This window comes from Anolis sagrei, chromosome X, assembly GCF_037176765.1.
Source record: "Anolis sagrei isolate rAnoSag1 chromosome X, rAnoSag1.mat, whole genome shotgun sequence".
In the NCBI taxonomy this organism is placed as follows: domain Eukaryota; kingdom Metazoa; phylum Chordata; class Lepidosauria; order Squamata; family Dactyloidae; genus Anolis; species Anolis sagrei.
This window is the reverse complement of record NC_090034.1, coordinates 4,640,612-4,658,043: the sequence shown is the minus strand read 5'-3', so window position 1 is coordinate 4,658,043 and position 17,432 is coordinate 4,640,612. Positions and strand designations below refer to the sequence as shown.

General features: G+C 41.1%; 1 protein-coding gene across 2 annotated transcripts in view; it reads right to left on the bottom strand.

Annotated features, from left to right (window-relative positions):
- Positions 1-17,432, bottom strand: part of LOC137098022 (E3 ubiquitin-protein ligase SMURF1) — a 114,736-nt gene that overhangs the window by 28,898 nt on the left and 68,406 nt on the right. For both annotated transcript variants that reach the window (XM_067473719.1, XM_067473720.1), the window contains exons 7-11: positions 16,599-16,843; positions 13,190-13,274; positions 9,589-9,735; positions 3,760-3,961; positions 1,896-1,999 (exon numbers count right to left, since the gene is read on the bottom strand). In XM_067473719.1, coding sequence (XP_067329820.1) covers positions 1,896-1,999; positions 3,760-3,961; positions 9,589-9,735; positions 13,190-13,274; positions 16,599-16,843 — 783 coding nt within the window. The remainder of the gene's footprint in view (positions 1-1,895; positions 2,000-3,759; positions 3,962-9,588; positions 9,736-13,189; positions 13,275-16,598; positions 16,844-17,432) is intronic.

The window sequence follows — 17,432 nt, the reverse complement described above, 5'->3', positions numbered from 1 at the left end:
CCCAGTAAGGAGGCCTTTTGCAGCTGGCAGATGGTAATTTTGTCAGCGTTGATTGTTTTTAAGTGCAGGCCAAGGCCTTTAGGCACTGTACCCAGTGTGCCGATCACCACTGGGACCACCTTTACTATTATTATTTAATACATAACAAGATTAGTACACAACAAACAAGATTACTATGCTGACTGCTGTATTGGATCACATGTAGGACACTTCCCAAGTGTCTAGGACTATGTGATGTATTGGCAAATCATGTGTGCTGATCCAAGTAGGGTGGCCTTTTGCAGCCAACAGATGGTAATTTTTAAGTGCAGGCCAAGGTCTTTAGGCACTGCACCCAGTGTGCTGATCACCACTGGGACCACCTTTACTATTATTATTTAATACAGAATACATGTATTGGCGAATAATGTGTGCAGATCAAAGTAGGGTGGCCTTTGCAGGTGACAGGTGGTAATTCTGTCAGCACCGATTGTGTTTAAGTGCAGGTCAAGGTCTTTAGGCACTACACTCAGTGTGCCGATCACCACTGGGACCACCTTTACTACTATTATTTAATACATAATACATGTATTGGCAAATAATGTGTGCAGATCAAAGTAGGGTGGCCTCTGCAGGTGACAGGTGGTAATTCTGTCAGCACCGATTGTTTTTAAGTGCAGGCCAAGGTCTTTAGGCACTACACTCAGTGTGCCGATCACCTTTACTATTATTATTTAATACATAACAAGATTAGTACACAGCAAACAAGATTACTATGCTGGCTGCTGCATTGGATCACACGCTGGACACTTCCCAAGTCTAGGACTATGTGATGTATCGGCAAATGATGTGTGCTGATCCAAGTAGGGTGGCCTTTTGCAGTCGACAGATGGTAATTTTTAAGTGCAGGCCAAGGTCTTTAGGCACTGCACCCAGTGTGCTGATCACCACTGGGACCACCTTTACTATTATTAATACATAATACATATATGTACATAATACATGTATACATATGTGCAGATCAAAGTAGGGTGGCCTTTGCAGCTGACAGGTGGTAATTTTGTCAGCACCGATTGTGTTTAAGTGCAGGTCAAGGACTTTAGGCACTGTACCCAGTGTGCCTATCACCACTGGGACCACCTTTACTAGCTTGTGCCTGAGTCTTTGCAGTTCGATCTTTAAATCCTCATATCGTGTCAGCTTTTCCAAGTTGCTTCTTGTCAATTCTGCTGTATTCTTATTCTTAGGTTGCTAAGGCTAATTCTATGCCATTTTAATAATATGACAGAAGGTCTCCAAGAAGCTTTAGGTCTGTGAGACCTTTGGTTTCTCTTGCTCCTCAATCCAGTACACCTGAGAAAAAATGGAAGCTTTGGCCATGTATTTTATATTAATAGCAACATGCAGCATTGTTTGAAAGTGAACAAATTGTGGTTAGTCTTACATTAGCTTGTTTCCCAGAAAAGAAGCGAACTTGGAAGTTCTGTTTTCTTTTAATAAGCCACATGACTAATGGGCAGAAATACCTGAAAGGCTCCAGATCCAGTTTGATCTTGGGAATTAAGCAGAGTCAGCCCTGGTTAGTCTTTAAATGGGAGACCGCCAACAAATACCAGGGGGTCATGTTTCAGGAGAAGAACTGGCAAAACTGCCTCTGAATGTTGCTTGCCTAAGAAAATGACTCGAAAGCACATACACACAAATGACGACCAGACACACTTCGGGGTTTGGCTGAGAGGCAAAACCTCAATTCTGGCAGTGGAGTTCCTACCTTTCTACTGGTGCACAAGTCTGGGGCTTTGCAAAGCTAATCTTTGCAGCAATAAATCATTGCCTACCATTAGCTCCTCATGCATTCATTATAAGATGGCAAAGGAAACAATTTCCTGATTTTGTTTCTGCAATATTTGCAATACCTTGCCACTCCGCCGTAATCCAAGCCTTCTTCTCCTCGAAACTTCACCATCAATCTCTTCTTCAAATCTTTGGGCCTCATCTTCATGATCTGGCGGTATGATTCCTAGAGAAATACAAGGAATGTTTAGGACACTAACAACTTTTCACCTTATCTAGAAAAGCTCATTCTTGCACATAGCTCAGCGTTTAAAGATATTAAGTGTTCCAGGAATGAATTAAAGTCTTCCTTAGAGGATAATATTTCTTTCAAATGAGCCTCAAATGTATTGTTGAAAGCTTTCATTGCCAGAATCGCTGGGTTGTTGTGAGTTTTCCAGGCTGTATGACCATATTCCTGAAGCATTCTCTCCTAACGTTTTCCCTGCATCTATGGCAGGCATTCTCAGAGGTTGTGAGGTCTGTTGGAAACTAGGAAAATGGGACTTATATATCTATGGAATGTCCAGGGTGGGAGAAAGAACTCTTGTCTGTTGGAGGTAGGGGTGAATGCACTTGATGAACCCAACCCGGACACAGCATATGATTTGAGAACACAGAAATGCTGGACCACTCCCACAACCACCATGTGAGACTACACGAAGAAGCCACTGAAATCCACAAGCATGTGGACAATTTCAACAGAAAGGAAGAAACCATGAAAATGAACAAAATCTGGCTACCAGTACCAAAAAAACTCTAAAATCATAACAGTAAGTGAAGAACACTCAAAAACAAGGTAATTCCAGACTAGAAAAAATCAGGGACAGCTAATCACCTCCCAATAAAGGATTCCCCCAGACAGTAAGAAACCAACCTTGAAACAGCTAGGGCATAAAATGCTAATCAAGTTGGCCAACTGAAACATTCACACTTGCCTCCAACAGACAAGAGTTCTTTCTCCCACCCTGGACATTCCACAGATATATTAAACCATATTTTCCTAATTTCTAACAGACCTCACAACCATGAAAATGAATAAAATCTGGCTACCAGTATTTAAAAACTCTAAAATTAAAACAGCAAAACAGCAGAGGGAAAACAATCAGGGACATCTAATCACTTCTCAACAAAAGATTCCCCCAGGCACTGCCAGGCTATCAAATGTTAATCAAGGTGGTCAGTTGAAACATTCACACCTAGCTCCAGCAGACAAGAGTCCTTTGTCCCACCCTGGTCTTTCGACAGATATACAAATCAATTTTCCTAGTTCCAACAGACTTCACAACCTCTGAGGATGCCTGCCTTAGATGCAGGCGAAATGTCAGGAGAGAATGCCTCTAGAATATGGCCATATAGCCCGAAAAAACATACAACAACCCAGACCTCACAACCTCTGAGGGTGCCTACCTTAGATGCAGGAGAAATGTCAGGAGAGAATGCTTCGGGAATATGACCATACAGCCCAGAAAATTCACAACAACCTAGAGCCTGAAATGATTTTACATTCAATTCAGGATTCACCCAACTGACTTCAAGCAAGTTTTATACCATACATTTAGGGTTAAGTAGCCTCTACAACCATGAGTTGTAGCAATGCGATCCTCCAGATACCATGCTAATTATGACTACTAGAAATTCAGTTCAAAGACCATGAGGCAATATTTGGATTGGGAAAGGCTGCCAATGTATTATTCCCCGGTACTGTGTGTCTTGAAGAGAAAAAAAAGTAAATAAACAAAACAACAACAAAGTTAAACACACGGAAGCAAGCAGTGCTTTATTTCTATCTTGGGTCTAAACTCCATGTAAATATTATGAAATGTTAGGCCTTATGGAGGGCAGTGTTTGTTTTAAGGCAAGCACCAGCTACAGAAATGTAGAGCAATTCCACATAAGTACTTGAAAGCCTTGACTCTACGTAATCGTCATCGCAAACATATGTACCTCGAATATTTCTTCCCTTGATACTTCAATGCGGCAGTGACCAGCTTGAGGTTGCTGGAGAGAGAGTTCGTGCCTGAGTATCTTCAGCTTCTGAACCAAATCTCGCTCGTATCTCTGGGCTGGCAATTCTTCGCTGTCTTCTAACGACCCCTCATTCGGCACGGGCAAAGGCTGGTTGGGTTCTTTCAGTTGGCATTGGTGACTTACGGGTGGGGAAAAGGAGGGAAATGTTAACTCTCAAAGAGAAGAGCAAGATGGCAAAAGCGATAATAATAATAGTAATAATCGTAGAATCATAGAATCAAAGAGTTGGAAGAGACCTCCTGGGCCATCCATTCCAACCCCATTCTGCCAAGAAGCAGGAATATTGCATTCAAATCATCCCTGACAGATGGCCATCCAGCCCCTGTTTAAAAGCTTCCAAAGAAGGAGCCTCCACCACACTCCGGGGCAGAGAGTTCCACTGCTGAACGGCTCTCACAATCAGGAAGTTCTTCCTCATGTTCAGATGGAATCTCCTCTCTTGTAGTTTGAAGCCATTGTTCCGCGTCCTATAAATAATCTTTATTTATACCCTGCCACCATCTCCCCCAACAGGGACTCAGAGCGGCTTACATGGGGCCAAGCCCAAACAACAAATTACAGTACAAAAATACAAATTGCAGTAAAATAAACAACATAACAATAAACATCAAAACATATAAACAATATAAACAAAACATAGAAACCAAACATAATGACAGAGAGCGGGTCGCATGTACATAAAACTGTGATTATGTGTATTTTTATTCCTATAGTCATGTATTGTTTGGACAGTGGTTGGTCGTAAGTATGTAGAATTGTATTTTATTAGGGATGGTAACTGGCTTGGCTTGCCTTGAGCTGAGTTATAGCAACGGGGGCGGAGCCAACTGCCAACTGCCACTTGGCAGCGCAGCTTTTTGAAAGTTATCAGTCTGTAGTCGGAGAGTTACAGAAGAGGCCTGATCTGTGAATCAGCAGTCTGTAACCAGAGAGTTACAGGGGAGGATTCTCCAGTGAGAGGATCAAGGAACTGATCTGTAGTTGTGAACTACAGAGGTAGTTGATCCTGTGTGGAAGTAGAAATCCAACAGGAATCCTGTAGTGATAGAACCACAGGGAGGACTGATTCTTTGATTAAGAATCAAGATTTGGCTTGGAGCCAATACAGTTGAATAAGCCAAGTGGCTTATTTGTATTACCAGAACGGTTGTTAAAGAAAGAAACATTTGCCTAAAGAAACCTTTTGAAATCTGTTTAGTGCCTAGAGTCATTCAAGAACCTCTATAAATGTAACCAGCTAAGTTTGTGCCTCTAGAGCAGGGGTCCTCAAACTTTTTAAACAGAGGGCCAGATCACAGTCCCTCAAACTGTTGGAGGGCCAGATTATAATTTGAAAAAAATATGAATGAATTCCTATGCTCACTGCACATATCTCATTTGTAGTGCAAAAAACACATAAAAGCAATACAATAATTAAAATGAAGAACAATTTTAATAAATATAAACTTATTAGTATTTCAATGGGAAATGTGGGCCTGCTTTTGGCTGATGAGATAGGGTTGTTGTTGTTGTTGTGTACTTTCAAGTCGTTTCAGACTTAGGTTGACCCTGAGCGAGGGCCAGGTAAATGACGTTGGAGGGCCGTATCCGGCCCCTGGGCCTTAGTTTGAGGACCCCTGCTCTAGAGTGAAGTAACTGTTTTTCTCAAGCCTTGCCTCTGATACAATTTCTTCTAAGTCAAACAGCCCTGCACAAGAAGAAAGAGGGCCAAATTAGGGTTATTAAACGTAAGCTACGGTATCAAATAAGTAACCCCCCCCCTTAAATAGTGGTCCCTTGGCATTCAGCTCCTAAGTTGATATTGATACACTGTTCTACAAATTTTCAGTTTTTCTCAGTTACGAAAACGAAATGTGCCGTTTCTTCATAAATTTAACACGCTGAATTCAAATATAATAATTAAATGTGTTAATTGGCTTTGGTTTTTATGAAACAGCTATTTCAATTTTCTCCACAATAGGTAATTCGTTAATATTATGATAATGCGCCTAACCTTACTGCATGTATATAAACCGTGAATATTTACTAAATTTTAGTCAAATTATATTGCCAATAGTTTATACATGAGAAATATTTATTTAATTAGTTTATTGTTTATGTTTGTGCGGCAAGAAACTCTATGAGTAGGCCGAATGCAGTTGAAAAGTCTGAAAGTTTAAATGTCGCTTTAATCGTGACTTGAGTTTCTATCCTGTTTGCTTCTCTGGACTTTTCTTTTGTATTCAAGGAAAGGATTCCCTCTTCCAATGCTCCACCAGGAGTCTGACAGCATGGACGGAGTCCATTGGCCTTGAGATCTTTTTTCCATAGTGCTTTTTTTACACACGTGCGAGGCATCACTACAGTAAAAAGAACAATGTCAAACGATGTTTAACGAGACTGCCTCAGTCTTCAACTGACTGACCCTCACCATTCAAAAGTCTGGCCTTATAGAGGGCTTTCTGGCTTTTGCACACGGCACTAATACTGCGTCATCAAACTTTCTAGAGTATTCTAGAATCTTCCATAGTGTAAGTCGCAACATGCACTTTTTTTCAACCATACGTGATCACGTGATTGCTTATATCATAAAAACTAGAGCCAATATACATTTTTAAATGTCATTTTCGTTTTCAGCACCCCCAAATCATAAAAGAACAACTATTTTCAGGCCCGCAACTTTTTCTCCGTGGAACAGTGTTACACGGCTTCCTCACAAAAACGATTTAAAAACTCAGGGGAGATAAAGGGGCAGAACTGTTTGTAAGGGAGAACTCATAGAGAGACAGAGAAATAAACAAATCTTCATACAAGGGAGGGGAGGGGAGAGAAATCCTGGGACAAGAACATTGAGGGAGAAGTTTAAGATCATCTGGGAAGGCCCTGCTCTCAGTCTCACCAGCTTCGCAGATGTGTTTAGCGGGGACGAGGGACAGGGCCTTCTCGGTGGTGCCCCCTCACACACCTGTGGAACTCACTCCCCAGTGAAATTAGTTCAGCTCCATCCCTCCTTTCTTTTAGGAACAAGCTTAAATCATGGTTTTGGGACCAGGCTTTTGGACAGCAGGCATGACAGCTCTTGTAATGTGTGAGAATTGACCATGGACATGGTCTGAATTGGGTCTTTGATACTGAATTTGACTGGAAATGGCTATACGGTTGATAATAATAATGATGTGCTTATTACACATCAGGAACAAACCCTGGTCTCTTGACAATCGCATTTAAGGAACAAGTTTAAACAGAGTCTGGCGCATTGCACATTAAAACTGATTATCATCGTCTAGGGTATGGAAATACAGCCACTTAGAGGGTAAGCCATGTCGGCTGCTAGACCAAACACCTACAGAACACCTTGATCAAAGGTGAATTAATTTGTCTCGTCAAAAACGTGACTCATAGTCATAATGACAGGCAAAACTAGGTTTCAAAATGATTTGCACACTCCTTGTCTTTCGATACTGCCGGGTGGCTAATGCTCTTTATCCCTTGACCAGGCAAATACGAGAACTCATCCCACTCAAAAAGCAAGACCCTTTCGAGGTTTGCAAATCTAGCAAAGGCTCATGTAATACTCATGCAACACTCTGAAACCGATTGCCTGAAATCTTACTCCAAGACTCATGTTTTATTGCATTGAGCTTTTGTCTGGATTGTTATATTTAACTATGTTTTTATTTTATTTGTGTTTTTGCTTTGAAGGATTGTTTTGTATTTGTGTCTATGGGCATTTTGTCCCATATGTAAGCCGCTCCGAGTCCCTTCGGGGAGATGGTGGCGAGGTACAAGAATCAACTTATCATTACTACTATATTAAGAAGCCGATTTGGGGTGAAATCACTGGATGAGTAAATGGTCAAAGTCCACCTGAGTGTACACAACTACCTGTCCAGTTTTCTTCCAATCCCATTATAAACTACTATTTCAACAGTAAACTTTTTTGACTTGGGGGGGGGGGATTATATAGAGAACATTTGTTCCATTTCTATTTTACAGAGTCCTGTTAATAATATATATGAAGGTCTATATTTATGACCCCCTTTCTTTATTAGTTTCTCCCCCACAAACAATCTGCTCCATCCCTATCTCATCCTGATTTTAGTATTTTAGTATCTTAATTTTTATCTGATCTACAGAGATACTAGCTGGAACACCTCAGCAAGCAAGAGTCCAAAAGTGGCAGGCTCAAACCCAGAACCTCAACCAATGGCTGATACCAAATGAGAGACTCCTCCCCTGGGCACACAGAAGACTGGGCGACTTGGAAGGCACTGAACAGACTGCGCTCTGGCACCACAAGATGCAGAGCCAACCTCAAGAAATGGGGCTACAAAGTGGAATCCTCGACATGCGAGTGTGGAGAAGAGCAAACCACTGACCACCTGCTGCAATGCAACCTGGGCCCTGCCACATGCACAATGGAGGACCTTCTTGCAGCAACACCGGAAGCACTCCAAGTGGCCAGATGCTGGTCAAAGGACATTTAATCAACTACCAAACTCACACATTTTGTATTTTCTCTGTTTGTTTGCTTTGTTCTGTTAGAAATGTAATACAATTGACTGGTTGCCCTGACACGATAAATAAAAATAAAATAAGTTTTTATCTTGCACATGCGGCCCCCGCTTATGATTTTACTTTATTTTACTGTATATAATTTTGCTTTATCGTTTTTTGTACTCATATGTTGTATGTATTTTACTGTGTTGTTATTGTGTTTTGGTTTTACTTTATTGTAATATGCTGTTGGGCTTGGCCTCATGTAAGCCGCCATCTACCCATTGGGGAGATGGTGGCGGGGTATTAAATAAAGTTTATTATTTTATTTTTTTTATCATATCAGGAGCGACCTGAGAAACTGCAAGTCGCTTCTGGTGTGAGAGAATTGGCTGTCTGCAAGGACGTTGCCCAGGGGACGCCCAGATGATTTGATGTGTTACCATCCTTGTGGGAGGCTTCTCTCATGTCCCCGCATGAGGAGCCGGAGCTGATAGAGGGAGCTCATCTGCCTCTCCCTGGATTCGAACCTGTGACCTGTCGGTCTTCAGTCCTGCTGGCACAGGGGTTTAACCCACTGCGCCACCGGGGGCTCAATAAAGTTTATTATTATTATTATTATTATTATTATTATTATTATTATTACTATTACTATTATTATTATTATATACACACACACATTTTATTTGTACCCCACCACCATAGCCCCATCTCGGGGCAGCTCAAAAGAGCACATCTGAAGTGCCAGACATAGAATAAACAATACATAAGCCTCTAAAACAACTACGTAACTCCATAAACAATAAATACACATAAACTTCAGGTAAAAATGTAAAATTCATAAAACAACAACAACAACAACAACAACTTTGTTTTTATATCTCACCATCATCTCCCCAAAGGGACTCAGGGCGGCTTACAAGCAAGACCAAGCCCAACACAACATAGTTTACCAAATAAAATCACATTTATAAACATAATAAACATATAAAAATCTAATTCAACAAATAAAAACAACAGAGTATAAAAACAACATTAAAATGGATCAGAACAAACCATAATAAACCAGAACCAGGGATAAGATCAGAAATTCAAGGGGGCTGGGATTGGGCAAAAAGCAGATTATATGCCTAGGGTAAAGTGCAGAGTTCACTCTAACAGTCAATTTGGGCTGGGCATTCATGGACAGGGGCTAGAAGAACCTGTGGATAAGAATAGGTGTTATGCCTGTGAACTTCAGACTCTAGTAATAATTCGTTGTTTTCTTACTTCATGATGTGATGAAGTCTTGGGTCTGTGAACTGTGTGGTTCTGTTATTATGATCTACAAAATATATTCTTCCTGACACTGTACTTCTAACTTCCCAACCTGGTGGTAGAGGTCCCAATTCATCACAATTCACACTGTTAAGGTCTCTATGAAAAGCAGAAGAGAAACAATCATGACATGTTTTGACCGTGGAAGCAACACATTTGATTTTAGCAAGCTGACAGAAAAGAGTGAAGGTTATCATTCCGTGATTCCAAAGTCAATAATAGAAGGTGTCCTTCCTTTCCCAAGTGTACAAAAATGTACAAACAAACATAAACAAAGTTAAAAATACTATCTCTAGAATAAAAGAAAACATTACTACTACATTCTATACATCAGAAAACATTAACTACATATTGTCGAAGGCTTTCATGGTCGGAATCACTGGGTTGTTGTAGGTTTTTTCGTGCTATATGGCCATGTTCTAGAGGCATTCTCTCCTGACGTTTCGCCTGCATCTATGGCAAGCATCCTCACCTCACTACCTCTGAGGATGCTTGCCACAGATGCAGGCGAAACGTCAGGAGAGAATGCCTCTAGAACATGACCAGATAGCCCGAAAAAACCTACAACAACCCATTAGCTACATACAATCTACGTGAGCTAATCTAAGAGTTTACATTCTCTGTCTGATAGTTATGTTCTTTCAGTTTTCTACACGTATTAAATGAAAAAGAACCACTGACACATCATTTACCCACATAATAATACTCTTATAGTCCAAAAAAATAGTGATGGAGGTGTGACACCATCTTTGCTGGAGGAACACAATGAATGGACTCCAGTCCTTCTTAAAGCGCGTTAGAAATTTCTCCATAACTAGCTATACCCGCCACACGTTGCTATGGCCAACCTTCCTTCCCTCTTTCTCTTCTTTCTTTCTTTCTCTCCTTCCTTTCCTCCCTCTTTCCTTCCTTCCTTCCCTTTTTTCTCTTTCTCTCCTTCCTTTCCTCCCTCCTTCCTTCATTCACTTTTTCTCTTCTATCTCTCCTTCCTTTCCTCCCTCCCTTCTTCCCTTTTCCTCTTTCTTCCTCTCCTCCTTCGTTCCTTCCTTCCCTTTTTCTTTCTTTCTCTCCTTCCTCTCCTCCTTCATTCCTTCCATTTTTCTCTTTCTTTCTCTCCTTCCTTTCCTCCTTCCTTCCTTCCCTTTTTGTCTTTCCTTCTCTCCTTCCTTCCTTCTCTTCTTCTTCCTTCCTTCTCCCTCAACTTTTCTTTCCTTTCCTCTTTCTCCCCTTTCTTCCTTCTCTACCTATTCTTGGACTGCAACTCCGAGCAGTCCTCCTGACCTATCTATCTATCTATCTATCTATCTATCTCTATATAATCTATTTATCTTATCTATTTGGAGGATTGCTAGGAGTTGCAGTCCAGGAATAGAAAATTGGGAATATGCAGGGATTGCGATGCTCTCAAAGGAATGCAAGGAGAAGAAAGCTTGTATCTTGGAAGAAGTGCATTTGGATCCTCCTCTCCTAAAGGGTCTGGTCTTGGGAATGCTAGGAGCTGTAGACCAGAAGAGAGTGTGGATATGCTATTGTGTGTTTTGTTTGCCGGAGGAGTTGTTTTGCGTATGCACTGTAGCATCTTTTTGCGTTTTTGGCTTCTTACGTCCCTTCTACTGTATTTTCAGTGTTTTTATGAGTGATGGTCACTCGTTGGCCTGAGAGGTGTCTTGTGTTCAAATTTGGTGTCAATTCATCCAGTGGTTTTTGAGTTCTGTTAATCCCACAAACATTACATTTTTATTTATATAGATTAACACAGGGCCCTTCCAGACAAGCCCTATATCCCAGGATCTGACCCCAGGTTTTCTGCCTATCACAGATTATCTGGCAGTAGAGACTCATATAATCCAGTTTAATGCAGAAAACCTGGGATCAAATCGTGGGATATAGGGCCTGTCTGGAAGGGCCCATGGTAAGCTTCTCCATTTCTGCAAGTTCACTTATTTTCACAAGCAAATCAACATGTGTCGGGATCGTTGAGCCTTTCCACTTTTAAACAGAGATAATTCCTGCTGCCATTGTCATGTATTAAAATAACCTTCCACATTTCCTATTGAGTTGATCATCTAACATCCCAAGCAGACAAAGTTCAGGTTTCTTTTCAAATTTAAATTGAACAGTTCTTGTGGGTTTTTTCAGGCTATATGGCCATGTTCTAGAAGCATTTCTCCTGACGTTTCGCCTGCATCTATGGCAAGCTTCCTCAGAGGTGAGGTCTGCTGGAGCTGGGAAAAAAGGGGGTTTATATATCTGTGGAATGACCAGGGTGAGACAAAAGGCTACAGGCCAATGGATATTCCACCTGAGACATCAAAAGAGCTGCAAGACCAAGAACAAGCCACGAGAGTCAAGATGAAGATCCACCCAGAGGAAAAGTGTTCCTGCCATACATCAAGGGAACCACTGACCGCATAGGGAAGCTGATGAGGAAACACAACATACAAACAATCTACAAACCCACCAAGAAAATCCAACAAATGCTACGTTCAGCAAAGGACAAGAGGGATCCTCTCACCTCTGCAGGAGTCTACCGTGTCCCATGCAGCTGTGGACAAGTCTACAGAGGGACCACCAAACGCAGCATTGCCCAAACAAGAATCCAGGAACATGAAAGGCACTGCAGACTACTCCAACCAGAGAAGTCAGCCAGAGCAGAGCACCTGATGAACCAACCTGGACACAGCATTTTATTTGAGAACACAGAAATGCTGGACCACACCAACAACCACCATGTCAGACTACACAGAGAAGCCATTGAAATCCACAAACATGTGGACAATTTCAACAGAAAGGAAGAAACCATGAAAATGAACAAAATCTGGCTACCAGTATTAAAAAAATTCTAAAACTGCAACAGTAAAAACAGCAGAGAGAAAAACAGGCAGGGACATCTAATCACCTTTCAAGAAGAGTTTGCTCCAGGCACAGTCAGCCCATTGTATGCTAATCAAGGTGGTCAGTTGAAAGATCCACACCCAGCCCAACTTACAAAAGCCTTTTGTCTCACCCTGGTCATTCCACAGATATATAAACCCCCTTTTTTCCCAGCTCCAGCAGACCTCACCTCTGAGGAAGCTTGCCATAGATGCAGGCGAAACGTCAGGAGAAATGCCTCCAGAACATGGCCATATAGCCCGAAAAAACCCACAAGAACTGAGTGATTCCAGCCATGAAAGCCTTCGACAATACATTAAATTGAACAATTTCTTCTAAAATCATATGTATTTGTTCTCAGTATTTCTGGGCTTTTTCACACAACCACCACATATGATAAAATGTGCGCACCTTTTCCCCACATTTCCAACAGTCACTAGAACTATTTTTATACATTTCAGCAATCCTTTCTGGTGTCAGGTACCATCTATACATCATCATATAGAAATTTTCTTTCAAGTCATTAGTAAGTGTAAATTTCAAACTCTTTGTCCCAACCCTTTCCTAAGCATGATGGTTAGACAAAGGTTAATTGGAGTGAAAAGCATCTGAAAACAGAAGCACTACAACGCATCTGCCAAAGCCGGGATGACCTCAGACAGACATAACACTTACATACCTTGGTATCCTAGGGTCGTGCCATGTGCTAACACCGGTTTGTGTGTGTAAAAAGTAAACTTGCCCCTGTACTGTTGTCCTTTGTTCTACAAGACAAGAGAAGTTTTTGTGAAAATCCAAAAAGAAGACTTCCGCCACAAACAAAAGGCTCAATTAATGCAATTAAATCTTTATCATCTCCTCCATCACATGTATTTGGGCGTGCATTTTATTCGAGTTACAGAGAGAATAGTAATACCAACATCGAGTTCACCAGATATCCTTCCATGAAAATGGGATTTGTCACAACCTCAAATTACAAGAGTCAGAATCATCACAAATACACTGACTATAACTACTCATTATTCCCAGCTCATTTCACCTATACCAACCCAGACACTTTGTGTTCTGGATGAATTACTTCCAAAGGTATTGGATGTTTAATTAACATCTGATAGGCCAATTTCTTGTATATCATGCACTTTGCAGGGGATGCTCAGATACCGTATCTTCCGGCATATAAGACAACTGGGCATATAAGATGACCTGTCATATGTTCTGGAAGGGTTAATGTGAGTATTAGTTCTAAAGGGTTTAGTAATCTGTAAGTAAGAGTTCATGGGTGAAAACAATTAAGGGTGGAGGTATGCAAGAGATAGGTGGCACCTGGGTGTTTGTGGATATAAGGAGCGAGCCTTGGAAGTAATCTTCGGGAGAAAAGTATTGTCATATTTTGGTGGTGGGTGCTGCTGGTTTTTCCCCCAGGTCTGTTGGATTTTCGGTATTCTGACCTGTGTGATCTTGGAATCCTGGAACCTTGAACCTTTGGACTGGCTTTTGACTACAGTATAGACTCTTGATCCCTGGACTTTATTTATTGAACTCTCGGCATTTGACCACTGGACTGGACCCCTTTGACTACGGAGTTGTTTTTGCTATCAGTTTTTGTTTATTCTGTGGCTGGGTGCTATCTTTATGTTTTATGTTTTGGTCTATTAAAACAGCCAGCTAGTAAGTGCTGTTTTAATTAAACTGTTTGATAAAACTGGGAGTTTGGTTCATCTCTACCTAAATAAGGTAGAGCCCTGGCAACGTGACACGCCCCAACTTTTCCTTTTAAAATATAGAGTTTGGGATATACTCGCCGTATAATTCTACCCCTCTTCCAACACACACCAAATAAAAATTTAAAAAGCATCGGATTTCAATACGGTAGTTTTCCTTTTACTGTACCTCCTTCTCTGCCTCTCAGATCTTGCACATGCGTACCTGCACCACTTTACTGCAGTCTTCAGGAGCTAGATCTGAGAGGCAGAGGAGGAGGCACTGTAATAGGATACAAGGGTGGGCTAGACAGATAAAAGAGGTGTGTTTGTCTGGACCAAGAGCCACTTTATGTCTTTTTTCCATACCCTTAGCACCCCTGATGCCTGCAGCTTCCTCCGCCATTCACTTACACCTTCCTGGGGAGGCGCCCCTTCACCTCAACATCGGGACTGCATTAAGTCCACAAATCCTGATGAATGGATTTTCTTCTACACTGCTTGTACAGCGTGACCCTTAATGCTTTCATACAGTTGCTGCATACCGTAGGGATGAGGCCACTGCCATTTTTGAGCTCCCCCCATCATATGCGGCAACCACAGATTCTCCAATCAAGATTGGAAGTTTCAGCACCCACTCCATAAGATGACTCCCGGCATATAAACTGAAAACTTGGATGTTCGAGCAAGTTTTCAACTAATTCCGATGTGATGATGTTTTGATCATGGACTAGCAATCAAGGATAACGAATTGGATTACGACTTTAACTATGAGATGTTCCGGTCTGTATTGGTGGCCCAATACTATGTATGCATATGTATGTATTTTTATATTTTATTTTATATTTTTAAAGTGAATATTGTATTTTTAAATATGTTGTAAACCGCAATGAGTCGCCGCACAGGCTGAGATATTAGCGGTATACAAGTGTACTAAATAAATAAATAATAAATAAATATAAGACAACCTCAGACTTTTGAGAATATTTTCTTGGGTTAAAAAGTAGTCTTACACACCAGAAAACACGGTAATCACCGTGTCTATTCTGTCATTTAGTTTCACACTGACTTGTTTACAAAAATCCAAGAGTTGGGCAGAAGAAATATGTACACTGTTTAAGCAACCAACAATACTCCAAGGCGCTCTTTTTGGGCTAGTAACAGTATAGAAATGTTTTCATTTTTTTTAGAACATACAAGACACTCCCTTGCTCTGCGTCCATTCCCAGTTAATGAATACCCTGGCACTCCAATACAGAAAACGCTTATCTGCTTACAGGCGGTGACAAAAGATAGCTTAGAGAATATTTATTTAATATCCTGCTTTCCTTACAACATGGGGCCCAAGGCAGTACTGATACCACCCATTATGAACTACAGACTAGGATGCCACTCAGGAAACCCATTCAAATGAAAAAGAAAACAAAGAAATGTAAATATATACAAACAATAAGTCCTTTAAAAAGATTGTAACTAGTAAGAAAAGCTAGTAATTCTTCAACAAGAGAATAAACAAAAAATGCAAGAGAATGGAAACTTTTTAATGGGCGTAGCATATGATTTGAGAACACAGAAATGCTGGACCACTCTCACAACCACCATGTCAGACTACACAGAGAAGACATTGAAATCCACAAGAAGACAATTTCAACAGAAAGGAGGAAACCATGAAAATGAACAAAATCTGGCTACCAGTATTGGAAAAAAACAACTCTAGAATCAGGACAGTAAATAAAGAACAATACTCAAAAAATAGGGGAACTTCAAAAACAACAACAACAACAATCTTTATTTAATACCCTGCCACCATCTCCCCAATGGGGACTCGGGGCGGCTTACATGAGACCAAGCCCAACAGCATATTACAATAAAGTAAAACCAAAACACAATAACAACACAGTAAAATACATACAACATATGAGTACAAAGACGATAAAGCAAAACCATACACAGTAAAATAAAATAACATAATATAACATAATCAATCAGGCCCAGTTAACAAAGTGTTAGGCAGCAATCAGCCAAACTTTGAAGCTGCAAGGCCATTCAAAGCTACTCCAGAAAGAAAGAAAAGGAAAACTAGAAGTGCTTCCAGTGAAAAACTGAAAATAGGGAGAGAATGGTTTGAAATACTAGGCAACAACCATGTGAAGAGGGAAATGCAAAATGAAATACTCCGTAATTTCAATATGTACTACAACAATTGTTCTTTTAGGCCGAGAAACCGTTACTATCAGTCATGCTGGCCAGAATTCCAGGAAGTTACTCCTAACATTTGAAAGGACCCAAAAGTGAGAACCACACTGCGACAGTACACCTGTCGTCCTGATCTGGTTTAGTCTCAGATTTAATACGATCTGAGAACGCATCAGGATAGCAGAGTCTTACCATAGCCTTCAGGCAGGTCAGGGGACGGCGACTGGTGACCATGCGGCCTGTTCTGGGGCGTCTGTACATGGCTTCTCACATCAGGAGTCCGCAATCGCTGCACTTGCAAGGCCTGGTCCTGGCTTGGGGATTCCACAAAGCGACAGTTTCCTCCTCCAGCGGCCCCAGTGCTGTCTGTGTATGGGGCTGGCTCCTCCATGTAACAGCTCAGCGGCCTTCCTGGCCCCGAGTCTTCATAAACCGTTCTGAAAACATAAAGACTCACACAGTTAAAAGAATTATTATGCAAATCTTGCATAATGTTTAGAGTGGGAGTGAGGAAACATAGATCTCCAAGGATTTTGGGCCTACAGCTCCAACTGATCCTAGCCAACAGTGAGGGATTATGGGAACTGCCATGAAAAACACACATGGAGGGTTGCAATTATACACTACTGGTTTTGTAAATTTCCTAGATAGGGAAAATTTGACAAAGTGGACAGAATAAACGTGATAATCTCTTGAAACGTAACATTCAAGGTGTTGTCAAAGGCTTTTATGGCCAGAATCACTGAGTTGCTATAAGTTTTCCAGGTTGTATGGCTATTTCCAGAAGCATTCTCTCCTGACGTTTCACCCACATCTATGGCAGGCATCCTCAGAGGTTGTGAAGTCTGTTGGAAACTAGGAAAATTAGGTTTATATATCTGTGGAATGTCCAGAGTGGGAGAAAGAACTCTTGTCTGTTTGAGGCAAGTATGAATTTTGCAATTGACCAGCTTGATTAGCACTGAATAGCCTGGCAGCTTCAAAGCCTGGTTGCTTCCTGCCTGGGGGAATCCTTTGTTGGGAGGT